Here is a 17,379-nt window from a genome sequence, read left to right as displayed (position 1 = left end):
GTCTCTGACCTTGAGCGCTTACCTCAGGACAATCATAACTTATGCCAACTCAACATAGTGGGGGAGACAGGAAGGGAGAGAGAGAAAGTGGGTGAGTGGGCACAGCGCTGATCCAAGCACATCTCTGGAGGAAACCACCCCCACCCAGGGGGGTGTTTACGCTGCCAACAGCATTAACTTCCAACTTTTTTTTTTTTTTTGTCCAACACAGCATGCAATCAAGCAAGAAAGCAAGCACCGGCAATGTTTGTCTGATGAGTCTGTACACTGCACTTCTCTCTGTTTCTCTGCTGTTGTTCCTCTCTACCTTCCCTCCTCTCTCCCTTTCTATCCTTTCTGTCTTTATTTTAATGTGCTTCACTTTCTTCTCATTCATCCCCACCAAGGGAGGACTTTGTTTCGTTTCCCTTACATTAGTAATTAAAAAGATGGCTATTGATTTTGCCAAAGTAGCTTTCAAAATGATTAATTGAAATTTAAATGGGAGAAAAGAGAAGGAGGGGAAGAAAGGAGAGAAAAGTGATGCCAGAGACGAAGGATAGAGGAAAAAAAATAAATCAGGAGAGTGCTAGAAGTCAATGATGTAATTTTCAGTGTTTTACATTATAGGGAGATGACTAAACAGAAAACATAAGTTAAACTGGTGACTCAAAAGAAGGGATAAATATTCATTAGAATAAATGTGCTTCCATATTTAGAAACTGGACTGCAGGGACGGTTCTTGTCTCTTTGTCTTTGAAAAGACATCTCTGCCTCTGTGCTTGACAGAAAACCAGGGTGGCTTCCTCTCAGATGTTGTAGAGTGGGAGTGCTTATCAAGAATTGATGACGCCTTTCAGACAGAACCTTAACAAGCAACACTTATCAGACATCTCAAAATTACGATTCCAACCGCTCAATAAGCTCTGGATTTCAAATTCTGATGAATGACTCGCTTTAAAGCACCTGATGAGTCATCTAAGATTAGCACTCACACTGCGGAGGAGCTCGCACACTGTTGAGGCAAAGAATTCCTCGACCCTGAATACGGTGATGCAAACTGGAAGCCGCCCGAGAGACGAGAGTCACGCGCCCGCAAAAGTAGAACTCGGATGAGTGAGCAAACTACGCTTTCCTTTTAGCAACTTCTCAGGGTGAGGTGAGGTTTGTGGGAGTTCTCCGGCGGTCAACACCTTTCTAGATGACTCAGTCTAAGACTGTGTGAAAGGATTTTTTTCCAAATAGGTCTTACTTTGTGTCTGTGCATTCACTGATTAAATAAGAAGAATACAATAAAATATAAAATGGGTGATGTGGATTGTGCGCTACAAAAATCAATCAAAGGAGCGTAATCGCTGATGATAGTAACCAGTGAAACACAAGCCTTTTGTGGAGAAGACCTGCTGAAGTGGAAAGCATTCATAGTGAGCTTAGGATTCTCAAAGCAGCTTTTTGTATACATATTTAATGAACTGAGGAGTATATTCTGTCAAAGTCACTCAGTGATAAATTCTGAGCTTGAATTCAAAAAGCAGCAAAAGTCAATACAGCACCTGAGCTGTCAGAAAAAAAAAATTCACTCATTTGCAGAATACTTAGAGACTGACACCCAGAGACATGCAAACGCACTCTGAAATACTTAATAAAGCAGAGCGTCTTACCAGAAGTTGACCAGGAAAGGATGTTCAAGGTTCTGCATGATCTGCAGCTCTTTCAGAACATTCCTCACTTCGTTTCGTTCCACACACTTCAGCTTGTTCATGTACTTCATGGCGTACATCTTCTTGGTGTCTTTCTTCTGCACAATGCAGACCTGATAAGATCAGATAAGTGGACATTACTGTTTGCAGTGCCATGCTTCGGGCTTCACAGATGATTCATATTTAGCTCACATAGCCTCTGCACAAAATGTAATCCTCACTGTCAAAATGATAACATATAAACACACATTGTGCGCAGAATTATTATAGAGTTGTAAAAATGCCATTAAGTGGAGGGATCCTCTTTTATTCAAGTTTTGGAAAATATGAACATTAATTAAACCAGCAAAGTGTCTCCTTACTGGTTGATAATTAGTTTACAAATGTCTCAGCACATTTGTGAGATGAATCACTTCACTAGATCCTAAAATAGCATTTTGTATCCAAGATATTCCAACTGACACATGAAAGAATGTTTTTTTTTCTCTCCAGTGTTGCAACATACAACTGTAGCATGTTTTCCATCATTCATCGTGTTTATCTACAGCTTTACGGCACGTGACACATAAACACGTGGCGCACTTGTAACATCCCTGCAATAAGCAGAAATGTGGCCCGTCTAACAAGGTTGGAAGGAAACTTTGAAAGGAGAGGATTTGTCTTTAATCTCTGCGATCACGATTTTAATCCTCTCTTAAGATGTTTAACTTTTCACACCAGCATATTTTGCATTTTAGAGATGGGAAATGTGTTAGCATTCATTAGAACTGCTAGTGCATGTCAGAAGGGAGCGCAGTCAGCTCTTTCAAAATAAAAATCGTGACTGATGTGCCACAGCAGAATATAACACCTGAGTGAATCCGGGTCATGTTGAATGTGTGTATACCGAACCGATGTGCATGTGATTATTGCCTTTGACAGTGTGTCTGAGAATTTCCAATATGCAGAGGTGTAATACCCCATATTTATTTGTAGTCATGCTTGTCTGTGCTACAAGCCTCAATAAGCCAGTGATTACTGCTATCTAAGAGAGTGATCTGTGGACCAGCTGGCACAGTTAATCAGCCAAACCCTGATCGCATCACTCCTCCCATTGAACAGCTTGCCATCTACTGTGATTAGACTGCTTATCTGTTGTTGGACAGAGTGTTGATGCTGTGTAGGTCTGCCTGGTGTGTATGCATGTGCGTCTCTATATGTGCTTACGTGCACTCTAAATGCTGATTTGAATTACTCCGCGCTATATGGCTTAACAACAAGAGGGAACATGACTGCCATCACCTCTAATTTGTTTCCGTGGCGCTGCCGGTTTGTTCTCGAGCATGTTAAACCGTAAAGCTTTACTCAGCTGTACTGAGTGACGATGTACGGCTAGAGAGAGGACGTGGTATTATTTGTAGTAGCATGTAGGGCCTTATGTTAGCAGGATGCTGCAAGGAAATCGAATTGGACCGTGTAGAGCTCAAACAAGTGGTCGATCGACAAAAGGAATGACTCGTGGCTCGATGGTTTAAGTCAAGCAAAAGCAACACGTTTCTTTCATTTTAGCTTCTACATGATGAGGACTTGTTTAATGTGACAGTAACCTGAATAACATTGAAGTCAGAGAAGCAACTTAGCGACAGCATCTTGATCTTTAGCAAACAATGATAGCTGGAAATCAGCAAATTAATCAGTAATGACACTAATCAGCAGCTGCAGCGCGACAATCACAAAAAACTTTGCATGTATTTGCTCATATTGAATGTTATATTTCATTTCAGACTTGTTTTAAGAGCATATTGTTAGATGATTTTGCTGTTTTTCTTTAAATTTATTGGCTCCTGAACATCAGTTGCCTCTTGGATTGTGTTTTAATGTCTCGGTTCAAGTATTGTGTTAATTTAGTGTTCATATTTTCTTTGCTGTGACCAATTTGACTTTGTTCAGGTGTTTATTATTTTTGTTTTCTATTTAAACCTAAACTATTTTTTGGGATTTATAGATATTTTTCTATTGTTTCCAATCTGTTCTTTTTTTTTTCAGTCTGAAAAGACACGGTGACAAACATGGACTTACCTTTCCAAAGCTCCCCTTTCCTATTGCCCTCAAGATCTGGAAATGGTCAAAATTGACTGTGGAGAGAAAAAAAAACAAGCAAAATGTCAAATGTTTCTGCAAAAACTAACATGAAATTAAAACCTCTAACATTATATACATGTAATACATTATTATAATATATCTAACATACCAATAATAAAAATCAAAATACTTTGACTTTTTCCACCGCAACTGTGAAGCCATTCATGACTGAGCTGTGACCAACGGTCACATGACAAAAACTCGTAGACTTTACGTTCACAGCTTTTTACTGTAACATGTGTCTTTATGATGGTAGACTCTCTGCTTCTACAAACGTTTGAGGCGTAACTCATTTTGCAGTTACGCCACAAACACCATCCTTTCTGTTGCGCACTTAGAAAAACAAACCAAAAAAACAAACGACGCAGTGCCAACACAGGGAAAACCTCTTTTCTTGCAGACAGAAGTAATATTTTATAACATCAGCTACAGAAATCAACTCAGCTGAAACCTCTGTAATAAATTTATTACCATAATATATCATAGGTATTTTTTTTTACTATTTGAATTGCAATTACTCACCCACAACAATCTTTACTTAATCTACTCACACATTTGAAAAGTTGTCAATTTCAAGAAGTGCACATGCATCCTTTTATACAAGAAAGATGAGCACTATACAGAAATGTGCTACAGGTAAAGTCAGACTCCACATGTGCACCTTTCAAACTGAAACTAGGTCATTGAAGCATTATAAATGGAAATAGTTGAATATTAAGTGTCAATCCCGTTACAGTAGGCTCAGTGTGAAGTTTGCTTCAAGCTCATTTGAACAATACGCCACTCAAGCTGACGCAGATGGGGGGTCTCCAGGGCAACCAAAAGTCGCTGACATTAAATGACAGGGAACTAAAATAACCTTCAGCACAAAGATGTGTGAAAGCTGCACGTTTTTCTTTAAATGGCCAATTCAAACATATTAAAAGAAGATTTTTTGATGCTGTTTTTTTTTTTAGCAGCTTGGTATCCTGTCTTTGTATCACTCTTGGTGTGTCTCACTTACACACAACCTGAACCAGGGCTTAACTCCCCATCTCACTCTCCTCCATCTATCAGCAACATTTATCGCCAATTGGAACCGGATGGGGCTGTTTGTTTCTTGCTGTCATGACAACCGGGACAGAAGGTTTTCCCTCTCTGCTGTTTCCCCGAGGATGGAACAGCTGCTGCCCACTCTTTGCACTCATCTGACCACACACACACACAGATGAGATGCACACACACACACACACACACGTACACACTCACAACTGCATTTACAATCGTTATCAAAATGCACACGTTTATAGGACATTTAGTCCTGACTTAAAACATTACCTGCCTCTTTCTGCAGCAGTACGACGTATACTCACTCACTCACTCACTCACACACACACACGCACACACGTTCTGCCTGCAGTCACTAGATCTATTGGATGTGACAGTTAATGTTATGCTCTGTTAGTCACGTATCACTGGCACTTCCTCCTCTCACACTATCTGTGTTGGAGTGTTTACAAAACCTACTCTGATAGCATCCATATGAGGCCTCCCTTATAATGCACACACACACACACACACACACACACACACATTTGCCAGTGTATACACTCAGCATACACACACACACATTTCAGATGGTCATTTTCCTGCTGAGCTACTTGGAGATTCCTTCCCTGATGGGTTTTTCAGAAAGACAGCTGCGGTTGTGGACGAGAGAGGCGGGCAGACACAGGAAGAGAAGGAGAGAGCAAGGTGGAGGCTGATGTGTTACCAGCAGAACTTTGAATGCTTTTTAATGTGCTGCATTAAATGATGGACACATGAGTAACAGAGCGTGTAATGATCGAAGTCTGCACATGAGTGGAATTGACACATTGGCAGTCTTTCCGTGGCTTAAACCAGCTGAGGAAATCATCTGACGGAGGAACTCATCTGCTAGTCAATTTGGATTTGACTGACACATGCTAATCAGTTTGGATTGAAGTAATCATGCTTGTTCAGTTGGAGCCTCGCACAGTCTCGCACGCTCTGGAATTGCCGACATGTCTGCTTTTTCTTACATGCTAAATTTAAGTGCGTCCAATGCAAAATTCAACTGAGCGATGATTTTGATCGGGAAGCCCACACTGGCCCTCGTGACCAAACTAGTCAGACCAAAACTCGTAATTTGGACTTAAAGATTTTTACCACCTTGAAAATGAACTTTTTAAAGAAAACAAATGCGTGTGTCAGTCTCAGGCCCGCTGGTTCCTACTGAGAATATAAATATTCAAAAAACAGGGCACAAATATGTAATTAAGTTCTTTAAAAAAAATTTATTTCCTAAAATCACTTTGAACCTTTAAATTTTAGCAAAATGTACTTATATCACAGTGAGAAGTGCTTTTTTTTTTTTTTTTAAGACTTATCGCACTTGATTAACACATATTTGGTGCTCTCATGAGAATTTATGGCAGCAAGAAAGTGTAGGTGAGATTGGTTCGAAAATTAAATTTCACTGCAAATATGATGTAGCTTTGATAATTTTTGGACAACAGTGGAGGTTTATGGAACAGAACAATGGTATATGTGCATTTCAGACAATATTGCATCTGTCCTGTCCATGAAAAACAATAGGGATGATGTCAATAACACACACACACACACACACACACACACACACATATATATATTATTACGTCATGTCTTTCTCAATGCACATTAACTTGATGCAGTAATTAATTTACCTATTCAACAGGTAGCATTTATGGGAAGTTATAAATCAGTTTGACTGCACAGAATAAGCACCAGGACTCCACACGCAGTTTAACCAGCAATGCTTAACCAGAACAAACTGGATGAGTCTGTTTTCTCACCAGGTGTTCGCTTTAATGCACTTATTCAGAGAACGTAAATGAAATTTTCATAGTTAGCCGGCTCATTGTGGACGTGATGTCTCGGTGTGCTTTCCCCCCTTTCTTTCTTTTTCCTCTCCTTCCTCAGACATAGAAACCTGTAAATCATGTAAGGACCCACCAGTATGGAAACATCAGCATTCATGTGTTGCTCTGACAACTGAAACAGAACCCAAGGGTCCACGTGTGCAGGCGTAAGGCGAATAACGTATGGTGAGCAGTAAACAGGGTCCGTCCATTAACCCCAGAGTCTCCCGGTGGCTCCGAGTGGTAAATGTACGTGGCACATGAGGGACACATGAAGCACACACATCATTCTCAGAGGAAATAAACATGTCTTGACAGAGTTCACCTTCACGCACACGCCACTGTGTAAATCAACTAGCATGGGTTGAGTATAAACTGTAAAATATGCATTAGAAAGCATCTGTTAATTTATTCTGTAGATGCATTCTGATTCCTGACTCGGTCTTTTTTGCTGCTGCTTGTGATGTAAAATATTTTCTGCCTAGTTGTTTTGCATCTACAGTATGTTAATTTCATGTTGTTTTAGATGCCTTTTGTGATAGACGTTGCAAAAATGAATGTTATGTATGCAAAAAAAATGTCAGAAATTCAAATTTACACAAGGATTTTTTCAATTTGCGTCTTAGTGGATTAGTTACATTTAGCAGCACAGACAGTTTAAATAGCTGCCATGTAAAATACGGAGAGCAACACTTTAATGTTTTAAACCTGGCCGGCTACTTGTGCAACCCCAATCTAAAATGAAAATAAATGTTAAGTGACTCACATTCATCAGACACTATGCACGAAGATGACCATTGGCTCACCTCAGAGCAGTTAGACACCTTCATGGTCTACCTTGGAAGTGTCAGCACTTATAAATGTTAACTGCAGAATTAACAAACGAACAGAATTTCCATTCCTGTGGCCGATATCACCTTGCAGTGACCTTTGACGTGTCTGAAGTGTAAAGTGAAGTAAACTCAATTTGCATCTTTATTGCTTCTCAAAGGAGCGTCGTCAACACGCGGGCCGCTGACACTCATCAGAAGATTATAATTGGAGGTTCTTGGCACATTGGAAGATGCATTGGAAGCAACTGTTACCATGTCAACGATCAACTGTGTTTGGTTCTAATCGCTATCTGGACCCTTTTGTTCTACACGTCTTATCTTCGTCACAGCTTCACTTTTCTGTCTTTGTCTCCAGTTATCTCTCCAGAACCTCTTGTCTTCCTCCCTCACCCCCCCCAAGCATGCACTGTTTTCCAGGTATCTTGGGAGTAAACATACAGTATATAGAGCAGGGAGGGGATCCAACAGCCACGCTGCAATGTCAAGCAGTCACAACAAAGTCAAGGAACACCCAGCTGGCTCCTCCGACCTCAAAAGGAGAACCCTGATGTGAGTTTCATCAGCGAGGGGATTACTTAGTTTCCAGTGAGCGGGGTTTTTTTTTTTTTCTGAATTCAAAACGATGTGTCTCCGTGTTTATTATTCCCCTGCCCTCAGTGAAATCACCCACGCTGTTTTGTTGGGAGAGAAGTCAGAGAAGGTGCACTATTGCATTAACTCGGAGTTCAGAGAAGCTCTGTTATGAGTGGCATTTCCAGAACAGCACGCTGAATGACTAAGCAGCAGGGTTAACCATGAATAATGACTTTGTGTTTGATAGAGGCTGCCTCCAGTGAAAAAGAGAAAAACCTTCAGATATGGATTTCATTAGACGGAATGATGCACTAATTTGACTGTCTGAGTCGGGGGGGGGGTAATTTTGGTTTGTCACACAATGTTGACATTTGTACATCAGCAGACCAAGAAATAAAATAAAAATCCAGATGTTACTTTATTATTTCCCTGTAACACAGTGGCTAAAAAGAGACGTTTGAAACTTTAGAAAATAGACACAAAACTTGTCTGTGATAGCAGATATAAAGAAAAAAGTAAGAAAAAAACCTGGGACATCCACCTCACTTCTGACTAAATCACTGACTCATGTGACTTACTTGAAGTCCTTGGGGTGTAGCCAGAGTGGAATTAATTTCAAAGACTGACTCAGATCAATAAAATTACAATGTATTATCCACTCTGGAGGCAAAGAATAGGAAAATTTAAACCAAGTGCTTTGTCAATCATAGTAATGACTCCTTTTGATGCTGACCTTGATAGCATCAGTCTGCAAGATGTCATAGTAAAATATTCTGGCAAAGCTCGGCCAATCGATAATCATAAATGTGAAGAATTCGACACCAGAATTAAAGAATGGGTAGAGAGGAATTTTGATGAATGACTTTGAGGTTCAGAAATCAACTTTCTAAGCTCTTAACTATATGTAGCTTCGTGAAAATGTACAACCCTGCAGTCATATAAAAGGCAAAGTCCAACAGTTTGACTCTTTTCCACTGCTGAGGAAGACCAGTTGCAAACCTGAACAGCATCACTTCAATCTAACTAGTAGCTGTAAATGCTCTTAAACTTGTCCGGTAAGAGAAATATCTTATTAATATTAATCCTGCTCACAATCTATGTCATTTCAGGTTTTGTGTCTCGCTACATTTGAGTCACAAAAGTAGAGAAACCAAACAAAGACAAAGCCAAGAATGATGGAGGTTTTAAAACTCACCCTCATCCGTGTCATCAGTGACCGGAGCCTTGCTGGACTGTCCGAGCCCCATGGCTGCTCCTCTTAGATTTTTTTTCCCCCTCTGTTCTGCTCAACTCAACTCAGCAATCGAACGGCTCTCCCTCTGAGACGCACTCATAGCCCGCTGGTCAACAACTAGCCCTCAAATGCACACACTCACAAACACACACACACACAAACGCACAATCTCACGTGCTCAGATCCGTTTTGCTGACTTGAAAAGGTCCCGTCTTCCGCTTAACTCTGCACCTTGGCACAAGCACACATCACTGCACACATTCAGAGTGAATGGCTGGAGGGGAGGAGGGGGGGGAACACTAAAGACACACACACACACACACAAACACACACACAGGCTGCACAATCACTATGCTTTCTGTCTGTCTTCACTGCTGCTCAGACGAATGCAGGCAGACGGGCGACTCTTGGCAGCCAGGAGGAGGGAGGCTGATGCGTCTGTGGCTGCGACCCTCTGTTGAGTGAGAGTCTAACCTGCGAGAGGGAGGCAGGAAAACATGACACCGCCAGCAGGGAGAGGGAAGGAGGGACAGAGGGAAACAGGGAGGGAAAGAAAAAGTAGAGCTTCTGAGACTCGCGCAGACAGATTTTAAGATACTCAGAGGAAATAAACTGTAATAGCAGCAGAACAGCAGTGACAGAAATCAGAAGTGGAAATCTGTACTTTATACAGAGTCCTTTCCTTCATCTGTCATTTATAGATTTTTTACATTTTTTTACATTTAAATCCCACAGGAGCTCTGTCCGCAGAGCATGTGTGACGAATGATCCTTTTTTTTTCCCCATTAAGGGTGCAAAATTGGAAGCTTTTGATTTATAGTTTGACGCTGTTGTGTGTACTCTAAATGGAATCCCTCAGGCTGCCCTCTTGTGAGAGTTTTTATTCCACTGCTGGACAAAAACTCCTGCGTATGCATGCATGTGGGGGTTTTATATGAGGAAAATAAGTCACTAAATGTCCTGTAAAATCACATCAGTGTTCATGTCACAGCTTAACTAGTTTCCTACAGCATCCCTTTTGAAGTGAGCTTGTCTAGAAGGAACATCTATGAGGAGTGACTGAACATGCATCAGTGGGTTAAACAGGTAAACAGACAACATCCAGCCCGCTGGAGGAAAACCCCCGCTAATGAATGTCATTCCCAGCCCTGCATGATGATAAGGTCACCACAGCACATCTGAATATCCCTTTTGGGGTAAATGAAATATTCAAAAACTAGTGCGGGAAGCCGCAGTGCTGAGCTTCCCCGCAGAGGACATTGTGCTCGGAGCCCTTATCTGATCAGAAAAAAAAAAAAAAAAGCGGATGAGAACATGCGCTGAATAGAAAGTACGGAACCTGCAGCTGTGGAGCACCTTACCTCCGATCTGTTAGTTGAACACCGGACCATTTCCAGCCAAATTTTTTTTTTCTTTTCTTTTTTTTTTTTTTCTTTTGCTGCAGAGAGGCGACAGTGGAGCAACAGTGCAGCTCAAAGCATCACTTGTCCCGGTGGTTCGGGACGACGACGCGCCGGGACACCTGCCACCCGGACAGAATGGGAACCACGCTGCGAGACGTGACTCAAAGGATGCGCTGGACGGAGTGTGAATCCCGTGCAGGAGGACAAAGGCGAGCCAGAAAAGGCAGGATGAGAGGGGAAACCGCTCGGCACCGATGAGCGACTGACCTCCACATCGCCGCCTGTGTAATGAGCTGGACTCCTGGCAGCAGCACCGCCGTGCGTCTGGAGAGGCACGTCTCTCAGGCTGCTGATGGGGGGGCTGAGGTTTCCCCCAATCTCTGGCTTTCATACAAGAACGTTCATCCAATGCATTTCCACAGCAGTGCTTAACGGCCATTACGTTTTTATTTATTTATTTATTTATTTCTAGAAATGGTGCAATCAAAAGTTCAATGCCAACTCACAGCGCTTTCATTATGAGATCCTCACATCAGTTCCCTTTTCTCACACCTGGATTTTTTTTAACATATTGACCCTATGCTGATATTTTCCTCAACACGATCACCTTAAAACTCACATTATTCTACTTTATTGATGTCAGCGGGGACTTATTTATTCTCCAGTTGCCTCCATGGAGTCAGAGGTCATGGTCAGCTTTAGAGCAGCGCCCCCTATAGGTCATCTTTCTTATAGGCTCTTCTGGAAGGCAGTTTGTGGCCCCAAGTGGAAGACAGTCTCTTTATAGACCAGCTGAGCCTGCTGCCTCCTAATAGCCTTTAAAGTTATATGGAAATAGTAATTATACAGAGAGAGAAATAGACACTAATCTCTCTAGTGCACAATTGAGACCTTATTGTGCTTTATAGCATTTCGTCTCCCTAGATATCAATATAATTTCTTGAATGGTGAAATGCAGATCAGCTTGTGAGCAGAGACACTGTGTGTTTGTGTGTGTGTGGGTCATTTCATAATGATTTTCCATTTTCTATAAAGTGAAATAATGCAGTAAATCCTGAAATATGATTACCCACGTACATGATGATAAACTTTCATAGCAGCCGCCGTCCTTAATTTGGTTTGAAAGCATGAATATGACTCATGCCTTCCTCGCTTACCTCAACAACTGCTGTCACTGCTGGCTTTCCTTTTGAGCAAGGCACTTAATCCCGAAACCATTCAAAGAGAGGAGCTGCTCATTGGCTTCAAGTGCCGAATCACGGTTTCACTGGCAAACTACTTGAATGTGAAGCACAACAAAGATGAAGGAGAGCAGTTGTTCCCTTGGCAACTAACATATAAAATGAAAAAAGGAAGTGCCTTGTGTGTCGTTGCCTCTATAATTCATATAAATGTCTTTATACATGGAACATGCACTTGGAATTTGGTGCCTTTTGGGTGTAATTCTTTCGTTCAGTCCAATCTGTCATTATGCATTAACTTCTGGAGCCATGAACTCTAAGTGTAGAACACAGCCATCCATTACAGGGACTGCACACTCACCTGCGTCCCCTGTTAATTGAGCAGGCCAAGGTCGAGGGGAGAACAGCTGAGTGGTGGGACTCGGGGATGAAAGATATGCTTACAATGCAGGCTACACTTTTTCTTGCTCTTTATTCCTTCATGCCAAGACTCACCCAGTGTGGCCCATCCATCTTTATGTGGAGAAGATCTCAACCCAGTAAAGGTGACGAGCATTGCTCAAAACTAGGCCAATCCCTTTTTGGGCATTTGGCAGCATCAGGAAGTGGGTGCTTCTCTAAGATGCAGTGAGTGATGATGGTGTCATGTCACACCTGGACGGAGACAAAGTAAAGCCACTTAACATGCAGGAGGCCACAGCATGTACCAGTGTTGTCCCAGTTTTTGTGGGTTTTTTTACATTGTTGTTTTCTTCTCTATGAAGAAAGTGGGTCCTATTTTATATTAAAATCTAATTTTGATTAATGAGCAATCACTTTTTGCAGAACTTCCCCAGAACGATCCAAGAAACTGCACTGATGGCGACGCAGACACCAGAAGTCTGTGAATTCATCCCCATCTAGTGGATAAAAAACAGATCACAGCATAATGGAAGTTAGTGTTTTTACAGTTTGGGTCTTCTGGGAGTAGAATTTACAGCATATTTCACTTTAACGATCTGTTTTCCAGTATCACCTGTTAAACATCAACCTTCTCCCAAATGCAAAAAGGCTTAATTAAGGTAAAAATATGCTGCATATTGACTTGGGATCTTGAGATTGTGCAGGCTGTTGGAGTAAACTGATGTCGTTGTCGTCTTTTCTGTGGTTGGAAGTAATAGTAATAAATAGTAGAAGTAATCGTAGCCATAAAAAAAAAGATGTATTAATAAAGGTTAAGATGAGACAAGATAAGTTAGGAGTATTGCTCCCCAGAGGGCAATTCACAAGCTGCCCAGCAGGGACTAAAGTAATTGAAATTGGCTCCCCCCTTTGCCAGCTGCAACTTTAAAGTGACCCATTAATACATCAGTAATTCTAATTCCCTAATATCATACACTTTGCTCTAAAATGGACCATGGTGCTTAACAAGCACTTTCACTTTTGGCACTTTTTACTTGATTTGTTTTCATTTTAAAAGCAGCAGAGAAGATCTTCAGTGTGACATTGTTCTTCAACAATCAAATACTTCTTCCACTGCTGCAAATCTGATTTCGTCTATTTGCCTGTCTTCCTGAGCTGCCCTGAGGCCAAAAATAAGTCCTGTCTTATCTCACACACAGGATCGTCCCCTGTCATGCTGCGTAATTATTTTGGAGTAAACAAAGGGTGTGTTAAAAGCTGTCCGCATGCATACGTGGCCGCATGTGTGTGTGCATCGGACGCACAAACAAACAAAGGCTCTCTTAGTGCAGAAGGTGTCAGTGAATCATGAGGATCTTCAACCACCTGTTGCTTATTTTGTCTCTGGTGCCGCTGGTGCTGAATTCCCCTTTCTTCCCACCAACATGCTACTCCAAGGTGCTGAGCATGGCGCGAGAGCTCACCCAGTTGGCAGCAGATTTGAAGAGGGACTATGAAACAGTAAGTGAGCTGCTGGATTTTTTTGCTTGAATTGAAGTTGATTTTACGCTCATTTTATAATTGTCTTTTGAGGTTATTCTGGTTGTCTGTTCTTGTGTGGGTACTGTAAGTTACATTGCAATGATGTCATTATTTGATATAGCTGGTAAAATTAGTTTAATCACATCTGATCAAAGCTTATCAGGCTACATGTGGACATATATCAGACAGATTATCCCGCCTTCACAATTGCAAAATTTCTTCGTTGCTATTTTTGTTTTCATCCAGAGCTACTGCATGGCACATATGCCAGATCTCTACCTTGATGTCCATGTAAGTATGACTTCAAATTCTTCAGTGACCTGTTCATTGTAAACCAAATTTACATATATGAAAGATTATTACAGCTAAAATTTAAGATGGTGTTCATGCTGTGATTAAACTCAGTCATTATCAAAAGAAAATGTGTTCTCAGCTCTGCTTTGAATCAGTGTTTACCTCTGTTTTGAGTAATCTGTCATCTCCAGAATTTTCTACACTAACGTCTGTGGTGTTTTGAAGGCAAACCTCAGTGGCTGTAAATCACGCGCAGGGACACTAATTGTTACTTCTGACAGAATTCCTGTGTGATGTACAAAATGAGGACCTACATCTCCTTGGTGGAAGGCCTGCGACAGCGCCGCTGTGCTTACACCAGTGAAGTGAGGAAGCTGGGTGCCACCCTGAGGCAGCTTTTCATCTTCATGTCGCAGAAATGTCACGGGGTGAGAAGAAATACACGGAAATTGTAGCGTAAAGATACATGAGGGAGTGCCGTACCATCCGGTGTGGTTTACAGTGAAGTGCAGGGCATTTGTGCATGGGAAAGTGTCTTAAGATCAGCTGAACTAAAAATAATTCATGTTAAATCTTCTATGACTGAGAATATATCTGTGTCTATTGACCCAAACTCTTAGTTACTGCAGCCTGACACGAAACACACACAAAAAAGGGAAACCAGACTTTAACACTGATGGGATGCATTCAACCTGACCGCCGTTTAATGGGTCACTCAGTGGGTGATTTTGCAGGATTAAACAAGGTTTATGATGCAGATTATATGAAACATTCCATGCTCTGCAGAGGTTTGATCCTGCTTACCTGATCTGTGAAGTCCGACACATCTGGGTCTGCGATTAGTGTCCCGTAACAGACTGGCGTGACCCCTCTGTGCAGGCCAGACCATGATGTGTCAGCCAGGGGTTAGCGTTAATTCACTTTCATTATGCTCATTTAAGTAAGTGGGTGTGATTGACAGTAATTAAGGTCGATTATAGAGTGGAAATACACTAAATGGAGTGTGAGTGGACATGTGTCATGAGATTGACCTTTTGTTGTGCACATACATCACACAGGGTCATTTGTGTTTAATGTACAGAAGGCTACAACTAAAAAGGTGTACGGTCACACTTTTAGAAATGTCTATTGGTGTCTCTTTGTTTGTTTGTTTTTTTATAGGAACTGGTGTTCACAATCCATGACTGTGCCGCACTGGAGCGTTGATATGCTGGCTGCTGAAATGACGACATAACTGCCTGTTCAAGGAGAGTGCAGACAGAGAGAGAGTCTGAGTGAAAACCTCTCTAATGACAGTACCGTGCAAAATTGAAAGACACACGATTTAAGTGAGTTAAGCTGATTAAACTGTGTGGCTGTGTTAAATTAACATCAAAAAACATCATCCTCTTTTCTGTTTATAATGAGGATTATTAGCAACAAATGATACATCTAAATAAACTTTGTATAATAAACTTTAGCAAAATGCATTTTGTTATTCTCGTTTCTCATACAAGTGTGTGTTTAGAGACACTTTACTGATGATTATTTGTCCCAAAGAGCAAACGGCAGCAAAAAATAAAGCACTAGTGAATGCAAAAAAATTAATAAATGTGTGATCACCAAAACCAGCAACAGAAGGGAATAAAAAGGTAAAGGTATGTGTCTTTCATACATTGTTTAAGAAAGTATTCGCCAAAAAAAAAAAGAAAAAAACTGTCAGTGCCGCCTTAAGGTGTTAAACGCCAATGGAAGTAAATTAAACCCAGAATGCAGCAGTAATTAGGAGGCCAATAAGTTTATCTACATTTTCAAAGTCGCCTTGGGTTTATACAAATTATGTAAATGATCTAGATTTACTCCAGTGACATTACAATACACTTTAAATTGCTAAAACAGAAGATTATAGATTAAGTAATGTATAGAACAAGATCCTTCTGTTTGTCCTTTTGAAATAAGCATTTATAACAACCACGAGACAGCTACTAAACTGACATTGAAGTGGAATTGTTCTGCCAACAGCTGTTTTCAAGGTCAAAGATAGACAGAACTGCATTAAAAGTAAGTTCCAGGATGATTCCTAAATCCCAAATAACCTTAGTTTATACAATGCTATCCACATCTACAGCATGGAGACATGCTACAAATACTGTCCAGTCTTATGAAAGTTATTGAACATACAGTATCTAACATTCAAGATCTTTGGTCTTTCTAACTCCCTGGTCAAAACATATTGGTCACAAGAAGGCCCAGGGCTGCACGCTGGTTAGCACCATCACCTCGCAGCTCGAAGATCCCCGGTTCGCGTCCCAGTTAGGACGCCTGGGAGCTTTCTGTGGAGTTTGCATGTTCTCCCCGTGCAGCGTGGGTTCTTTCCGGGTTCTCCGGCTTCCTCCCACACAGTCCAAAAACATGTTGAGGTTAATTGGTGATTCTAAATTGTCTGTAGGTGTGAATGTGAGTGTGGTCTGTCTGTTTGTCTAGCCCTGTGATAGACTGGCGACCTGTCCAGGGTGTCTCCTGCCTTCACCCCCGTGACCCAAGTGAGGATGAAGCGACGTATAGATAATGGATGGATGGACAAGAAGACCCCATAATTAATATAACACAATAAAACAAATTATAGTAAAATAGCAAAATTCCAATTCGAAATTAGGTTATTTATACGTGTGCTTTTCCTACTTTGACATGTCATACACTAAGAAAGGTCCCAAAATCTAGAAACGCAACCTGTGACAAGGGTGCATTTCTAGATTTTGGGACCTTTCTGAGTATTTCATCACACAGTGTGTCTTGTTATATGAGTGGCTCAAAATAACTCAGAGTCAACAGGTACCCTAAATTTATTTATTTTTTTAAAGAAAAATGCATCAAGTTATCAGGCTGAATCTTTCAAGCTGAGTTGGACAAAAGATATAAAAAGTAAACACACGTATACAGCGGTGACAGGTCATTAGTGTAAGGAGGTTAGAGGAAACCTCTGCAGGCTTGCATGGACTTGCATGAGCTTGTCTCTTTACTGTAGGCGGCTGTCGTTTGGGGATTCACAGGAGACGTGACAGACCTCTTTGCAAAGTAAAGTGATAATTAACAATGTTGTTGGGGCCTTTTTTTTTAAAGTTTGGAAGACCAAAGTACCCCAACATGGAGGATGCTGTTAAAACACAACATGCCAAAGGATGTTTTCCACCCTATTTCAAACAGCTCAGTGTTTAACCGATGACCAAGCAAAGCATGATATCAGCCCACTGCCACC

General features: G+C 41.2%; 2 protein-coding genes across 2 annotated transcripts in view; one reads left to right on the top strand and one right to left on the bottom strand.

Annotated features, from left to right (window-relative positions):
* stk32a (serine/threonine kinase 32A) overlaps positions 1-9,384 on the bottom strand; it is a 65,820-nt gene extending 56,436 nt beyond the window's left edge. The window contains exons 1-3 of the mRNA XM_008298387.1: positions 9,305-9,384; positions 3,738-3,793; positions 1,641-1,792 (exon numbers count right to left, since the gene is read on the bottom strand). Coding sequence (XP_008296609.1) covers positions 1,641-1,792; positions 3,738-3,793; positions 9,305-9,356 — 260 coding nt within the window. The 5' untranslated portion in view covers positions 9,357-9,384. The remainder of the gene's footprint in view (positions 1-1,640; positions 1,793-3,737; positions 3,794-9,304) is intronic.
* Positions 9,385-13,676: 4,292 nt separating this feature from the next.
* Positions 13,677-15,568, top strand: cytl1 (cytokine like 1). Its single transcript, XM_008298379.1, has 4 exons — positions 13,677-13,829; positions 14,097-14,141; positions 14,426-14,572; positions 15,306-15,568. Exons 1-4 carry the CDS (start codon positions 13,677-13,679, stop codon positions 15,348-15,350), a joined length of 390 nt encoding a protein of 129 aa, XP_008296601.1. The 3' UTR covers positions 15,351-15,568.
* Positions 15,569-17,379: the final 1,811 nt, after the last annotated feature.

The sequence above is a fragment of the Stegastes partitus genome, unplaced genomic scaffold, assembly GCF_000690725.1.
Source record: "Stegastes partitus isolate 25-593 unplaced genomic scaffold, Stegastes_partitus-1.0.2 Scaffold28, whole genome shotgun sequence".
Lineage (NCBI taxonomy): Eukaryota > Metazoa > Chordata > Actinopteri > Pomacentridae > Stegastes > Stegastes partitus.
Note: the sequence above shows the minus strand (reverse complement) of the source record. Positions and strands in the feature narration are given on the sequence as shown.

What these genes read in the sequence shown, in the direction of transcription:
- cytl1 (XM_008298379.1), top strand. Translation starts at nt 13,677, where the DNA reads ATGAGGATCTTCAACCACCTGTTGCTTATTTTGTCTCTGGTGCCGCTG. An exon ending in ATCTCTACCTTGATGTCCAT is followed by an intron (nt 14,142 to 14,425) that starts GTAAGTATGACT and finishes TACTTCTGACAG; the next exon opens with AATTCCTGTGTGATGTACAA. An exon ending in TGTCGCAGAAATGTCACGGG is followed by an intron (nt 14,573 to 15,305) that starts GTGAGAAGAAAT and finishes GTTTTTTTATAG; the next exon opens with GAACTGGTGTTCACAATCCA.